We start from the raw sequence: 15,087 nt of genomic DNA, 5'->3' as shown, positions 1-15,087 counted from the left end.
ATTTTACTTTTTCTCTACATAATTATATTTACAACTATACCACTAAAATTATTAATAATATTTATGTTAACGGAAGTATGGAAAGGACCTGTATAGGCTAAGCCTGTTGTCCAATCCAATTTGTATATATATCTATATTATGAAATATTATATTCAAATTAATTCAAATGATTTATTGAATAAAATATTTTGAAATGAAATTAGTTAACTCAATACAAAAACAGAAATTATATTGAATATTGCTATTGGAAATAACACAAACTTTAACTTTAAGTATCAGAATGGGATATCTGTGCAATAGTATATATGTTTATATATTTATGTACATGTGTATATACATATATATAGAATAAAACTTGTAGAAACTTTGTGAATCGATTAAATATATATATATATATATTGGCACTATGACTGATCCACAGTGGCCTGAGTAGTGGGACCAAAAAGTGTAAAATTGACGGAACTTCTAAACTTCCAGATATGAAGAAATCAAACATATCCTTCATGGATGAAAGAGACTTGATTAAGGTACTTTTCAAAATATTAGATTTTTTCTTTTCTTTTTTTTTTTACCACAGGGTGTCCTGTTCTGTTACCCTATAGGGATGGGTTATAGAAATAATTATTTAATTCATATACAGAAATTACACTTTTTGGCCTTATTTAATTTGTTCAATTAATTTATTAAATAAAAGCGAGTTTACAACCATCACTACAAATATTTAATAGCAGTGGCGTCAATATTTGTTTAAAGTCCACATTTGACAGTGTTATTGAGTTGTATGCTGTCAGATTGAATTGAAACTGGTGAGGGTACTGATACAATCATATATACTGTTGTGCATGCACCTATACTGTACATGCACCTATACTGTACATGCACGCGCACCTATCCATCATTTAGAGGATTTTTTTCCAGGTCCACCTATTTTTGGGTAAAATAAAGATATATACTAACAGGGAATTTTGTGAAGTTATGTTCAGATTCACTTTAAACTGTGTTATAAAAGCAATATTAATCTAATTGAAACTTAAATGTCTTTACAGATTCACATATTTTTGCCTCAAAACTGAATTTTGAGAATTTTCATTAAAGTTCAGTTTTCACCCTATCTCAATGTCTCACTGAACACTGGTTACTGATATTATTTAATTACTTGAACACTACTCCATAAATTGAAAGATGTTATTGATAAAGCGGGAAAGATGAGATATATAGTTCTGTATAATTCTTTTTATATAAGGCCTTTTGATGACTTATCATGGCCTTGTGATTTTCATAAATCTGCTAATATAATGAAAAAAATTACATATATATTACATAAACATATATATATATATACACGTATACAATTGACAATTAGATTAGCTGTGCTCTTCCAAGGCTTTGCCTTCATACATATTAATTCTTCAATTTCATTGTATATGTTCAACATGTAACAGAATAATGGAAAAAAGGAACAGTTTTTGCTTCACTTGCAAGGGCATTGTTTCTTACAATGTTTTTAGGTGATCCAGACATGTTTCCAAATGGAAAAATGACGGTTTATATGTAATTAATACAGTAAAGTCAGTAAATAACTCCGATTCAGTCGTTGCATTTTATAGAACAGAATATATACGGTAAGGAGAGTTGCTTCCCAAATGAGACTAAAGGGTAAACTTTGGACCATATTAGGAAAAAACTAAACTAAATTTGTTACGTTACCTTTCAGGGTAACCAGCCATTACCAGTTAATACAGAGAGATATATCTTACAAGATGGGCCATATTTTCAGAAATATGTCTCGATTTTATTAAAGATTTACTATAAAAGATAGTCTCAACAGAGAATGAAATTTTTTGTAATTGCTTTCAAGGTTATTTTCCCTAAAAAAGCTGATGACATATGTTTTAGTAAGTATTGGTTTACAAAATATGGTTACAATTGCCGAAAAATGCAGCTGCAAATGGATATTTCCATTCTCTGTGGATAGAAGTTGATATTGTTTTTTTTTAAAGACAGAATTTACTGTATGTATACACTAATTTTATCATGAATGTATTCATATGGTAAAACATCACCAGTTGTTAAACGCATGGACACATGTTAGTATTGTATTCAATTTTAAACTTTGATCAACAGACAGAACTGAGTCGGCATTTAAAAAATTAAAAGTGAATCAATGAATCTTTTTCTATCTTGTGTTCATCCTAGGACCTTTAATGATTTCAACAGTTACTAACATTAAGGCTAATGCTTTTTGGCTTTCCCTGTACGGATAACAGTGTGAATCATTAGAGTGCATCCAAAAACTTTATCGTAAAATTCAAGCAATGTTTAAACATAAAAACTGGATCTGAAAAAGCAAACTCCTTAATTAGATGGACCTACATAGGTTACAATGTCGTACGAAAACTTTTGTTTCTCGGTCGTCTTTGTTCAATGGATGGTAAATATATAAATCATGTTATATTTCTCTAAAAAGGCTTTTATTCTTTATACAGATTATGTGTCAACTTAAGATCAAAATATACTATTGAGTTGTATCATTTTTGTGATGTTTTACATAATGACCGTATAACACGTAATGGTACTCTTTTGTAAATAAAAACAACAACAAAAAACAACAAAACAAAAAAAGATTCATAGAGACGAACTATAGTGTGTTATTTGTATTGATACTTTGTTTAATCATTTGTTCAGTAAAGAATGGAGTGTAGTAAAGGGCGATAACTCGTTATCGTTCCTTACGGAACGAAATGAAGGTACGAGAGAATTCACCGTTTTTGCCGGATATAATGGCTCTTTGAGGACGGTAAAACTGACACATACAATTTTGATGGGGTTTTGAACCATTGTAAAACTCGGCTCCATCTAGGTCTGGATGTATCTGGTGTCCCTGTGGAAATTGATACTTATGAGATATTTTGGGTCAAACATGCCAAAATCGTCATTTTGACTAAGAGGTTCTGTTTAAACCGCCCTCAAAATTAAAAAAAAATATCCAGAAACAAATACAATGCACGTATATATAGATAAATGTTTCCTAAAGAAAACAGTATTTTTCGTTTTTCGATATCTTTAACAGAACGGTCACAAGATTGTTTTGAAAATGGCCTATTTTTTCGACCTTCTCAGTATTTTTCCACTCGACAGGGGTATTTTCCTATAAATAGACCGACTGTTTTGATGACGTATGACCGGGCGTTTCCATTCCGTTTAGCGGTTGAACAGATAGACCGGATAGGCATATAAAGTTATTAGCATTAAAATAATTATGGATCAGCTGGCTTTATTTTTGTTTAGGGCGAATCATCGTAATGATGTCTTTCAAAGCCTGCAGAAACATACACAGGTCCGTTTAGATTGATGTATGAAATTTATACGTAATAGAAACTATTGACACAACTGGTTTGGTCGGCTAGACCGCATATATAAAGGAAAAACGCCATCCTGAACTCATCGGGTATTGTCACTGAAATGATTCCCCGGGGAGTTCCGGATAGAATAACACCGGGGACTTCACGCCGCTTACTCGTTTAACTCTAGGATTAAGCTACAGTCAAAATGAGTTGTATTACATTTTACCGTCAGGACCATGACTTTTTAATATTCTATCATATCAAAGGTGACATTGGAAGTGATAGAATGTTCTACTATGACCAAATGTGTTGCTTGACTGGCTCAGAATGCATCGTCAACCCAGACCAGCGTTCAAATTATTTTCGATAAAAACTTCGGGTATGCCTTCTGCAGTTCTGTAAATGTCATACGTGATCATTAATTAACGTTTTAGAGACAGACGACGTTTAAATATGCAGGCCTTATATATATTTTCTTTATTGTTTGTCTGTTTAAAGAAATTACTGTTTCGTTAGTTGATGCATGTTGATGTTTTGATATCTTGATCATGATCAGCTGATATTTGTTTATGTCGAGTAGCACCGTTTCGAGAATCGTATCACGTACATATTTTTAGCTTACGATGACACAAACTTGCAGGGACTTCTGTACATGTACTTCAGTACACACTAACAGTATATTGAACAATTTGTTTTCAATAATAGACTTCTTTTCTCATTTTTTAATGAAATATTTATATTCAAATGCTTTAGATTTTGATATACAAAGTGTAAAAGTCTGTGACCTGCCCTTTATTGAGATGGTTCTTAGGACAGGGTCAAATTATATCATCTTTTGCATAAATGAATAAATGAAGTAAATTTTTAAATATATTTGCCTCAAATACAATACAACATATTTAAACTATTCATTTTCATGCACCGAAGAAATAAATATGCAAGAAAGCGGTTCTGATCAATTCATGCTAAAATATTTTCAATTATTATGTCATATCAAGTTAAATTCAGTTACTTTGGGTCAGATACTTGTATATCAGATATACAAGTCTCTGTTTGGGTGTAGAAAGATACATGTCATGTATATTTTCATCTTTTGAAATTTAACTAATTTTAACCTATTCAGATTTATAAGATGGAAAATTATTTGACAAAATCAAAGACTGAAACAGTTATCAGGCTTTAACTATCACAATTTAACAAACTACGGTGTAGTTTACCTAAAAAATTCACAAATTAGTATTTTCAACCACATCTCTAAGTTGCTTTATTATAAATTCCATGTCAACATATTTCAACCTTTTGCTTACATGTACATGTGCCAAAGAAAACTCTGTGTGAGAAACCTATTCTGACAAAATTTTACTTAAATTATGTCAATTATTATATCACAATTAACAAATTTAGGATGTGGAACGGTGTTTTTTTTCCATCTTTTGAATTTAAATCAATATCAACATATTAAATGGTATTATAGAAAATTACTCGACAACATTGAAGAATTGCCAATATTTTATCATCATTCTATAAGAAGTTTTTCTTCAAATGTCATATATATATGCACACAGGTAGAAATTAGTAAATTTTCAAATATCACTTCACCTAAAATACTATATCAACATATTTCAACATTTGTTTACATAAACTTGTTCTTACAAAATTATAAAGTACTAAAATAATGTCAATTATGAATTGATACATTTCGCACATTTAGTTACATTGCGAGAAATCTGTTATAAAAAAATTATACTTAAACAACTTAATTATTATGTCATATTAAGTTAAATTCAGTAGTTTTTGTTTAAAAACCATGTTATAAAGGTGACATAATTTGTTTTGATACTTTGATTTTAAAATAATCTCACATTTAATACAAAAGGTATTATAGAAAATAACCAGACACAGTTAAAGAATTAATAGGATTTACCTTGTAATCATAAGTTTGCAAAATAATCCCCTTGGAAATGTCATCTGCGTACAGGTAAAAATAAGTAAATTTTGAAATATCCTTGCCTCAAATAATATACTAACTGTAACATATTTGATTAAAGCTTTCGCTTACATATGTCGAAGAAAAGAATGTGCAAGAAACAAATTCTGACAAATTGTAAGTTTAAACTGAAAAAAAAAAAATTGAAAATTTATATATATATATGTCTCATTAAGTCAACTTTATAGGTATTATAGGTGGGGAACCATATACTGTATTAGTTTTATTACTTTAGTATTTAGATTTATTTTAACTTACTACAAAAGGTTTTATAGATCTTATTTAACGAAATCAAAGAATTAAATAACAGGATTTAATTATCAAAATTTTACAAAATAGTCTTCGAAATGCCATCTGCACACAGGTAGAATACACAGGGGCCTGTGTAAACTGTTTGCAATGTGTTTCTGTTTACGGCCCACACTGCCACGGAAAAAAATAGTTACATCAGGTGGCGCATTCCACTTTGCAGGCCCCTGACCGCAATCAATTTCCCTGTTATGTTCTACTGAAGAAAACATAAATTGAAATATTTTGAAACTTTGCCAGCAATCTGGTTTGCATTTAATAAATAACCGTCTTTTACAACTGTAACTTTTTCTTACTGTAGAAACAAGAAAAATTAAGTGATCGAAGGCCTCACACAGCAGTAAATTTTCCTATATTTTTAAATTTTACTTAAAAAAAAATTAAATCAAAATATTTTGAAACTTAGCCCAAAATCTGGTTTTAATATCATATTGTAGAACTATTCTCTCAATTTCAAGCTATTCAGATATTGAGAAAACACTATCTTCCACATTTTTCAATTCTTTGTTAGAGTAATTTGTAACATTAAGATAGCTTATGCAAGAAATATTGAAAAAGTTTGCACAGTTATCCCGTAGATGTTTACTTATAGAGAAGGAAGGTGAAAATCAGCCTGGTCTATGCTGTCATAGTTGTCCCAGGACAAGACACTTTTAAGTACTTTCATTACTGTTGATGGCGTGTAACGGGCCGCCAATGTGTTGTTCAGTGAGGTATTCACAAACTACTACAAAGAGACCCACCTCTAAATAAAAGGGTGATCATCACAGGAAACATAAAAAACAAACATGTAAGAGTAAGATATTTATTTTCAGTGCTGTCGTGGTTGTGTTCTGGATGCCTGCATACAACAGTCCATCTGCATGTTGTTCAGTTATGTAGTCACCAACTACTACAATGAGAACCAGCATCAAACTAAGAGATACCAGTTATTTTTCAGAGACCGGGCAAACTGCTATGTGATAAAAGGGTTGAAAAAGTTATTAAAAGAGAAAAACATGATTTATTATGCTTAATTAAGCTTCATTTGCATAAAGTATGGTCAGATTGACTTAAAACAAGTTAAAATCTGCTAATTACCTATTTTTCACCAGGGAAAGATAAAGGGAGATAACCTGTTCTTCTGGTCACGATGTTGTATTAGGATTATAAATGTTAATCGTAAATCAGATTTTATAATTAAGTTCATTTTTTATGGTTTTAACATTGATAATTAATTTTTAAAAAGTTATATTTATTCATTTCCTATTTTATAATTTTAGTCAACAGCTAATATGTGTTTCCAAATCATGATATTGAAGCTGATTTCATCAATGTGAATTTTACCATTATGAAGGAAATGTAAAATTGCTATTTCTTTCTCCGTATGTACAACTTGCATCTATCTTTAGTTGCTATGGTTACCACTTGAGCAGGAGACCATTTTAATGTCTCATATCCTCTTCACTTGTTGTATTTGTTTTAGTTTCTCAATACTTATCATAATAAGACACCCGTTCACAGAGATATGATGATTGCCAAAAAGGTCATACTAACTAATATGTGGTATTACTAGTATAATAAAACAGATTATACTGATAAAAACAAAAAAATATTGAAGGCATGCATGTCTAATGGTTATAACCATCTTGGCTCATCATTCTGTGTCTGTATGTCTTCCGGGTAGAGAAGTCCTAGACTTTATTCACAGAAAATACACATGTAGAAATATAGACAAAAAGGAATTGATGAAATATTCACTTAAAATTTGTGTGGTTACATTTTTCTTATAGATTATAAAGAATTCTGAACTTTATTTAGTATGATTGGCCAGATAAGCCATATTTTGTATAAATATGTATAAATGATGTATGATATATCGATTTTGTACCATGTTTTTGAAAATAATAATTGATTCCTTAAATTGTCATTGCTGTTTTATTAAAATTATTATTTGATAATTTAAATAATAATGTGTTTCGTTACTGATTGTAATTTTCTATCACCATGTACAATTTTGAAGTAAGTGTAGAAAGAGCCGATTTGGGTTAGCTTTGGTTTTATTTGTTTAACGTCCTATCAGCAGCTAAACAGACAGTCAAACATACGGACAAAAAAGACGACCCTTCCATAGGAAAATTAAACGTACCATATATGATGATCATATAAAATATACCTTTATAATAACCCAGGCTGGTGTCATCGTAGGTGAACTTTAATGTATAATTATAACCTATAATCAAATGAGTTTTTCCTTTTATCTTAACATCTGTTACACATTAATTAAACATTGATGGTTTGGGAGTTTGCCAAATGTCCAGGACAATTTCCTATAAAAGGTGATAGCGAAACGTTGTCCACATTCACTTCGTTGACTCTGCTCGTATTCAGACGTCAATATGAATACGCTTGTTGCCCTGCTGATCCTGGGATGTGCAGTTTTCTGCGTTGCCGGTAAGTCATATTTTGAATTCTGAACACTTTTGTGTAGCAAGCTTTTGCCAACCATTTGAAACCAACTTTGAACTCTTACTAACGAATGTCTCTGTCCATGACAGGTATATACTGTTGATATGCTTATTTTCTAATATTGTACTGTCTTACTTGCATTTTATAGCAACAAAAGCTAACATTTATGTTAGATTTTTAATTGGGGCACATACAAGGTTTGAAAATATCAAATATCTTTAATTTATTACATAAATGAGCTGCACAAAGCTGGTAAGTCATAACCATGTACCTCAATAATGAACGTCAATCTAAAAGGTTTCTTTCTATTGGCTTACAATCAAATAACAAGCATAATTGATGACATTTAACTGCCATTACTATTACAGAGGGGTGGAAAGTGGAAGGGTACCGTAATGGCAAACCTAGAATTAGATTGGGTGTGTTCATGCGAAGAAGTCGTAATGATCCCGGTTATACACGGGGACACGCTCAGGTGAGTGAACCTTGCATGTCTCATATCAGGCTAGGCATCCATTGCTTTGCAACCAGAGTGTTTTGTGGATGTGTTGTCTAGATAGTTTTAACGGTTACAACTTGCGTCAGATACTTCTTCTGTTATGATTTAAATTCAGGCGGCTTTCTTATCATAATCGAATTGATTTTTTCATGCTGGAAAATAACAATGACATATTTTATATTTTATTTTTGTCATAGTGTTCAGCTTAAAAATAAATGAAACGAAACATGTCTTAATCATTTATCTAGTTATTCATTGAACGTTTAGTCCTTTTCATACGACGTATGGAACTATTGATGATTTCAATAATGGCAATTACAGAGGATTAGTCCATGTATTATATTAGTAGTCGACCAATTGCATATATATAAGTTACATGGTTCTCGATGTTATTGTTGCAATTTCTAGGGAATATGCAAACACCATAAAGCTAGTTTGATCACTAATATGAGGGTGATCCGAGGATTTGGAGGATACCTCTTTCGTCGCTGGAACAGAATAAGTAAGTAATCAATAAATGCAAAATATATTAAATGGTTAAACTTATTGTTCAAGACAGTAGAAATAAGCATTAAGATGGTTTTGAAAAGATATCACGGAATCTGTGTAAAGAAAGGAAATTCAAATCACCTACATGTTCAACGATTTAAGCATGTCCTAATGTTGAAGTATTTCATTCTGAGATATGACTGAAAATGAAATATTGCTATTCATAATCTAGATTAGAAAAAATCATTATTAAGAAAGAAGTTTTGATTAAAGACCACTTAGGATTATTGAATGTGAAGATAATTGGTTTTCTTATTCACTGATTGTTCATCATCATATGCCATCTATTAGTCATTATCTATAATACGCACCCTATATTGATCTACCTAAGGTGATTTCAGGTATTTTGCCATCTTATCATGTAGAAATAGGGAAATAAAATGTTTATAGAATCTCACTGCATGTATAAAAAGTTAATAACTCTGGGCCGACTTCAAAATCTAGGATAGTTCTGCTTTATATTTTGTTCCGAGGATATTTAACAGCGCTTTTTTTTCCATTCTCTGTTTTCCTGCTTATTTTAATGAGAACACATACATGTCTGTGCGTGTATTCCCTCATAAATGGGATTATTACAAAGCAAAGCTTTACTTCGGGTTCGAACCCCTGTCTGGCCGCTACATTTTCTTCTCTCCTGTTACAAAATTTTGTTAGCGATATAGGAATTTGGATTTAATATTATAACCAAATGATTGATAATTCCAGAAAATGTACCACTGTGTGCTATATATTGTAAAATAAAATAAAATAAATAAATAGAGGTCTAGTGCATTCTGGATTAGCTATCACATCATATTTGTCTATCATTGTCAACCCCCTGTTTCCGGTTGTGTAATGTTGAAAAGTGTATCTATTCAAAATGAAGAAGGCTTAAAATAAAATGCGCCCAGGATGGAAACACTCTTCAAACCAAAAGAAGGAGAATCAGCGACTAAAAAGTTAAACCAGTCTGCTGATAGCTCATGTCCTGGCCCAAGTAACGTACCACAGACACATGGCAAAGTCGGACCTACATGTTCCGACCACAAATTGTCCCAGAAAGGCCCGAATTACCTAGACTCAAATTGAAAATGTCTCTAAATTTAGAGACAATTGTCTTTTGTCTAAACTATAGAAACAAATGAACATTAATTATATGTTTATACCGGAAAACTTGTAGTTCAGTATAATTTTGAATTAAACATATTTTGAAATTACTATCTCGGAAATCAATTTTCAAACCCTCCTTAAATCTTTAAATTCATTTTCCGTCGGGGGGCTTCGCCCCATAATCTCCCACCGCCTTGGCGGCCCCCACACCCCTCACCTGGGCTTACCCATTTGTGTTGGCCTAGCTACGCCCCTTTGAGTAGCGTCATAGCGCGTGCCGTCTGTCTATCATAACATTGTACCGTCTCCTGCAATCGTGGGATCATTCTGAGAAGCATATGAGATATAATTTAGGCATCCTTCCGTTACATAGCTCTGATGAGCTAAACAGATTTTAAAATTAGAAATAACAACACAAAACAGAATTGACAGAAGTTGTTTTTACTTGTTATCTATATGACAATTATACGAAACAAGCGACACAAACCATCCGAATATTTAATATTTTTTAACGCAAATGAAGGCGATGTCAGCTGTCAGACGTTTTGCGAAATAAACGGGACGTTGAAATGCAGATTTGCGAGTCATAAGCATAAGTATTCTCTTCCCAGCTCTCCTAAATTGCCGTCCGGTTAAGAAGAATTGGATATGTCGTGTGTATGTTGCCCCTGCGAGAAAAATAAATGATTATCAATGGTCCTAGACTGGTCCGAAGTAAAGCTTTGCTTTGTAATAATCCCATTTATGAGGGAATACACGCACAGACATGTATGTGTTCTCATTAAAATAAGCAGGAAAACAGAGAATGGAAAAAAATGCGTTCTTTTCAGCTGTTTAACGTCCTCGCTTAAAATTCCAAAGAAATACAGAGTATTGAGGAAAGAAAGGGAAAATATAACATACCAAGTGCTGTGAGACACAAAATATATATTTTAGTTTCTTCAATGTCCCCTAAATATAAGATATGGAAGAAAATCCCTGATTATGCAGGGTTCTTATTTTAAGTTGCCTTCTACGATACGCTGGATATAACGGACCTTACACCTGTGCTGTCAAATATCCTCTGAACAAAATACAAAGCAGAACTATCCTAGATTTTGAAGTCGGCGTTATTAACTTTTTATACATGCAGTAAGATTCTATAAACATTTTATTTCCCTATTTCTACATGGTAAGATGGCAAAATACCTGAAATCACCTTAGGTAGATCAATATAGGGTGCGTATTATAGATAATGACTAATAGATGGCATATGATGATGAACAATCAGTGAATAAGAAAACCAATTATCTTCACATTCAATAATCCTAAGTGGTCTTTAATCAAAACTTCTTTCTTAATAATGATTTTTTCTAATCTAGATTATGAATAGCAATATTTCATTTTCAGTCATATCTCAGAATGAAATACTTCAACATTAGGACATGCTTAAATCGTTGAACATGTAGGTGATTTGAATTCCCTTTCTTTACACAGATTCCGTGATATCTTTTCAAAACCATTTTAATGCTTATTTCTACTGTCTTGAACAATAAGTTTAACCATTTAATATATTTTGCATTTATTGATTACTTACTTATTCTGTTCCAGCGACGAAAGAGGTATCCTCCAAATCCTCGGATCACCCTCATATTAGTGATCAAACTAGCTTTATGGTGTTTGCATATTCCCTAGAAATTGCAACAATAACATCGAGAACCATGTAACTTATATATATGCCATTGGTCGACTACTAATATAATACATGGACTAATCCTCTGTAATTGCAATTATTGAAATCATCAATATTTCCAAACGTCGTATGAAAAGGACTAAACGTTCAATGAATAACTAGATAAATGATTAAGACATGTTTCGTTTAATTTATTTTTAAGCTGAACACTATGACAAAAATAAAATATAAAATATGTCATTGTTATTTTCCAGCATGAAAAAATCAATTCGATTATGATAAGAAAGCCGCCTGAATTTAAATCATAACAGAAGAAGTATCTGAAGCAAGTTGTAACCGTTAAAACTATCAATGCTTTAACATTAAAACTATCTAGACAACACATCCACAAAACACTCTGGTTGCAAAGCAATGGATGCCTAGCCTGATAGGAGACATGCAAGGTTCACTCACCTGAGCGTGTCCCCGTGTATAACCGGGATCATTAGGACTTCTTCGCATGAACACACCCAATTTAATTCTAGCTTTGTCATTACGGTACCCTTCCACTTTCCACCCCTCTGTAATAGTAATGGCAGTTAAATGTCATCAGTTATGCTTGTTATTTGATTGTAAGCCAATAGAAAGAAACCTTTTAGATTGACGTTCATTATTGAGGTACATGGTTATGACTTACCAGCTTTGTGCAGCTCATTTATGTAATCAATTAAAGATATTTGATATTTTCAAACCTTGTATGTGCCCCAATTAAAAATCTAACATAAATGTTAGCTTTTGTTGCTATAAAACGCAAGTAAGACAGTACAATATTAGAAAAGAAGCATATAAACAGTATATACCTGTCATGGACAGAGACATTCGTTAGTAAGAGTTCAAAGTTGGTTTCAAAAGGTTGGCAAAAGCTTGCTACACAAAAGTGTTCAGAATTCAAAATATGACTTACCGGCAACGCAGAAAACTGCACATCCCAGGATCAGCAGGGCAACAAGCGTATTCATATTGACGTCTGAATACGAGCAGAGTCAACGAAGTGAATGTGGACAACGTTTCGCTATCACCTTTTATAGGAAATTGTCCTGGACATTTGGCAAACTCCCAAACCATCAATGTTTAATTAATGTGTAACAGATGTTAAGATAAAAGGAAGAACTCCTTTAATTATAGGTTATAATTATACATTAAAGTTCACCAAAGATGACACCAGCCTGGGTTATTATAAAGGTATATTTTATATGATCATCGTATATGGTACGTTTGATATTCCTATGGAAGGGTCGTCTTTTTTGTCCGTATGTTTGACTGTCTGTTTAGCTGCTGATAGGACGTTAAACAAATAAAACCAAAGCTAACCCAAATCGGCTCTTTCTACACTTACTTCAAAATTGTACATGGTGATAGAAAATTACAATCAGTAACGAAACACTTTATTATTTAAATTATCAAATAATAATTTTAATAAAACAGCAATGACAATTTAAGGAATCAATTATTATTTTCAAAAACATGGTACAAAATCAATATATCATACATCATTTATACATATTTATACAAAATATGGCTTATCTGGCCAATCATACTAAATAAAGTTCAGAATTCTTTATAATCCATAAGAAAAATGTAACCAAACAAATTTTAAGTGAATATTTCATCAATTCCCTTTTTGTCTATATTTCTACATGTGTATTTTCTGTGAATAAAGTCTAGGACTTCTCTACCTGGAAGACATACACACAGAGAATGATGAACAAAGATAGTTATAACCATTTGACATGTATGCCTTCAGTAAGTTTAGTTTTTATCAGTATAATCTGTTTTATTATACTAGTAATACCACATATTAGTTAGTATGACCTTTTTGGCAATCATCATATCTCTGTGAACGGGTGTCTTATTATGATAAGTATTGAGAAACTAAAACAAATACAACAAGTGAAGAGAATATGAGACATTAAAATGGTCTCCTGCTCAAGTGGTAACCATGGCAACTAAAGATAGATGCAAATTTTACATACGGAGAAAGAAATAGCAATTTTACATTTCCTTCATAATGCTAAAATTCACATTGATGAAATCAGCTTCAATATCATGATTTGGAGACACATATTAGCTGTTGACTACAATTATAAAATAGGAAATGAATAAATATAACTTTTTAAAAATTAATTATCAATGTTAAAACCATAAAAAAATGAACCTCATTATAAAATCTGATTTACGATTAACGTTTATAATCCTCATACAGCAGTCTAAGCTGCAAATTTTTACATTTTTATTTAGAAAGGACACATATGCATGGGTTTTTTAAAAGTAAAATATTGCATTTTTACCTATTTTCAATTCTAGTTGCAATGGTAACGTTACAAATTCTAAAAAATTGCCACAATTTCTGGATAGGTCCCTTTTACAAGTTTCAGTATATATATAGAGACCGCTGACTAAACCATCATGCATGTAATACAAACCATTTTTTTTTCCAACGAAGGCTAGGCAGATAAAACAGAAATACAAACTTTAACAAAAATCACTGCTTTTAATTGTAGTCGGGAACCATGACAACAACTGCAGATAAATATAAAATACTACTTTGATTTATATTTGTCCCCCTTTTTCAAGAGTCTGATATAACATTACTTTTATAATTTAGCACTTAATTCACTCTCATCGGCTTAAAATGTATAAACATATGACATAAGCGACTTTTTAAAATCACAAATTTTAGTTACCATGTTAACTTCAATAATGCAAAAAAAAAATTGTTACTAAATATATATGGATTGCTTACCAAAAAAATTGATGCAAAATGGTGAAAAATCATGATTAACCAAAATGTCGGATTTTTTTTAGTTCCATTAAAAAATCCTAGGAGTAAAGGGGTGTACGAATGCCTTCCCTGTGAAGTGTTTAACGTCCTATCAACAGCTACGACAGTTTTAGGTAAGCAATACTTATGTATTGTTTAACGTCTTATCAACAGCTAAGGTAATTGATCGAAGTCCTCTCCTATGTATTGTTTAAATCCTATCAACACGTACACGGTGTATTGTTAAACATGTACAATATATGATCATTTAAAAATGGCCTCCTTTGTGTAGGCTTCATGTTTGAAGTGAAAATGTGTCTGCTTTGGGAGGATATGGTCTGTTCATATTAACCTAGAGCTGAGAGTACGGACTCGTTGCTGACTTTGTA

General features: G+C 31.6%; 1 protein-coding gene and 1 long non-coding RNA gene across 2 annotated transcripts; both read right to left on the bottom strand.

Moving 5' to 3' along the window:
• Nucleotides 1-565: 565 nt before the first annotated feature.
• LOC117316020 lies at nt 566-1,310 on the bottom strand. Its single transcript, XR_004529805.1, has 2 exons — nt 890-1,310; nt 566-849 (listed from the first exon to the last, which is right to left on the bottom strand). It is a non-coding gene; the product is annotated as an uncharacterized LOC117316020 (long non-coding RNA).
• A 9,341-nt stretch (nt 1,311-10,651) lies between these two features.
• On the bottom strand, nt 10,652-12,971 carry LOC117315901. The gene is made up of 4 exons (XM_033870318.1): nt 12,842-12,971; nt 12,352-12,458; nt 11,803-11,896; nt 10,652-10,894 (listed from the first exon to the last, which is right to left on the bottom strand). Exons 1-4 carry the CDS (start codon nt 12,894-12,896, stop codon nt 10,725-10,727), a joined length of 426 nt encoding a protein of 141 aa, XP_033726209.1. The 5' UTR covers nt 12,897-12,971; the 3' UTR covers nt 10,652-10,724.
• Nucleotides 12,972-15,087: the final 2,116 nt, after the last annotated feature.

The sequence above is a fragment of the Pecten maximus genome, chromosome 17 (assembly GCF_902652985.1).
Source record: "Pecten maximus chromosome 17, xPecMax1.1, whole genome shotgun sequence".
NCBI lineage: Eukaryota > Metazoa > Mollusca > Bivalvia > Pectinida > Pectinidae > Pecten > Pecten maximus.
Note: the sequence above shows the minus strand (reverse complement) of the source record. Positions and strands in the feature narration are given on the sequence as shown.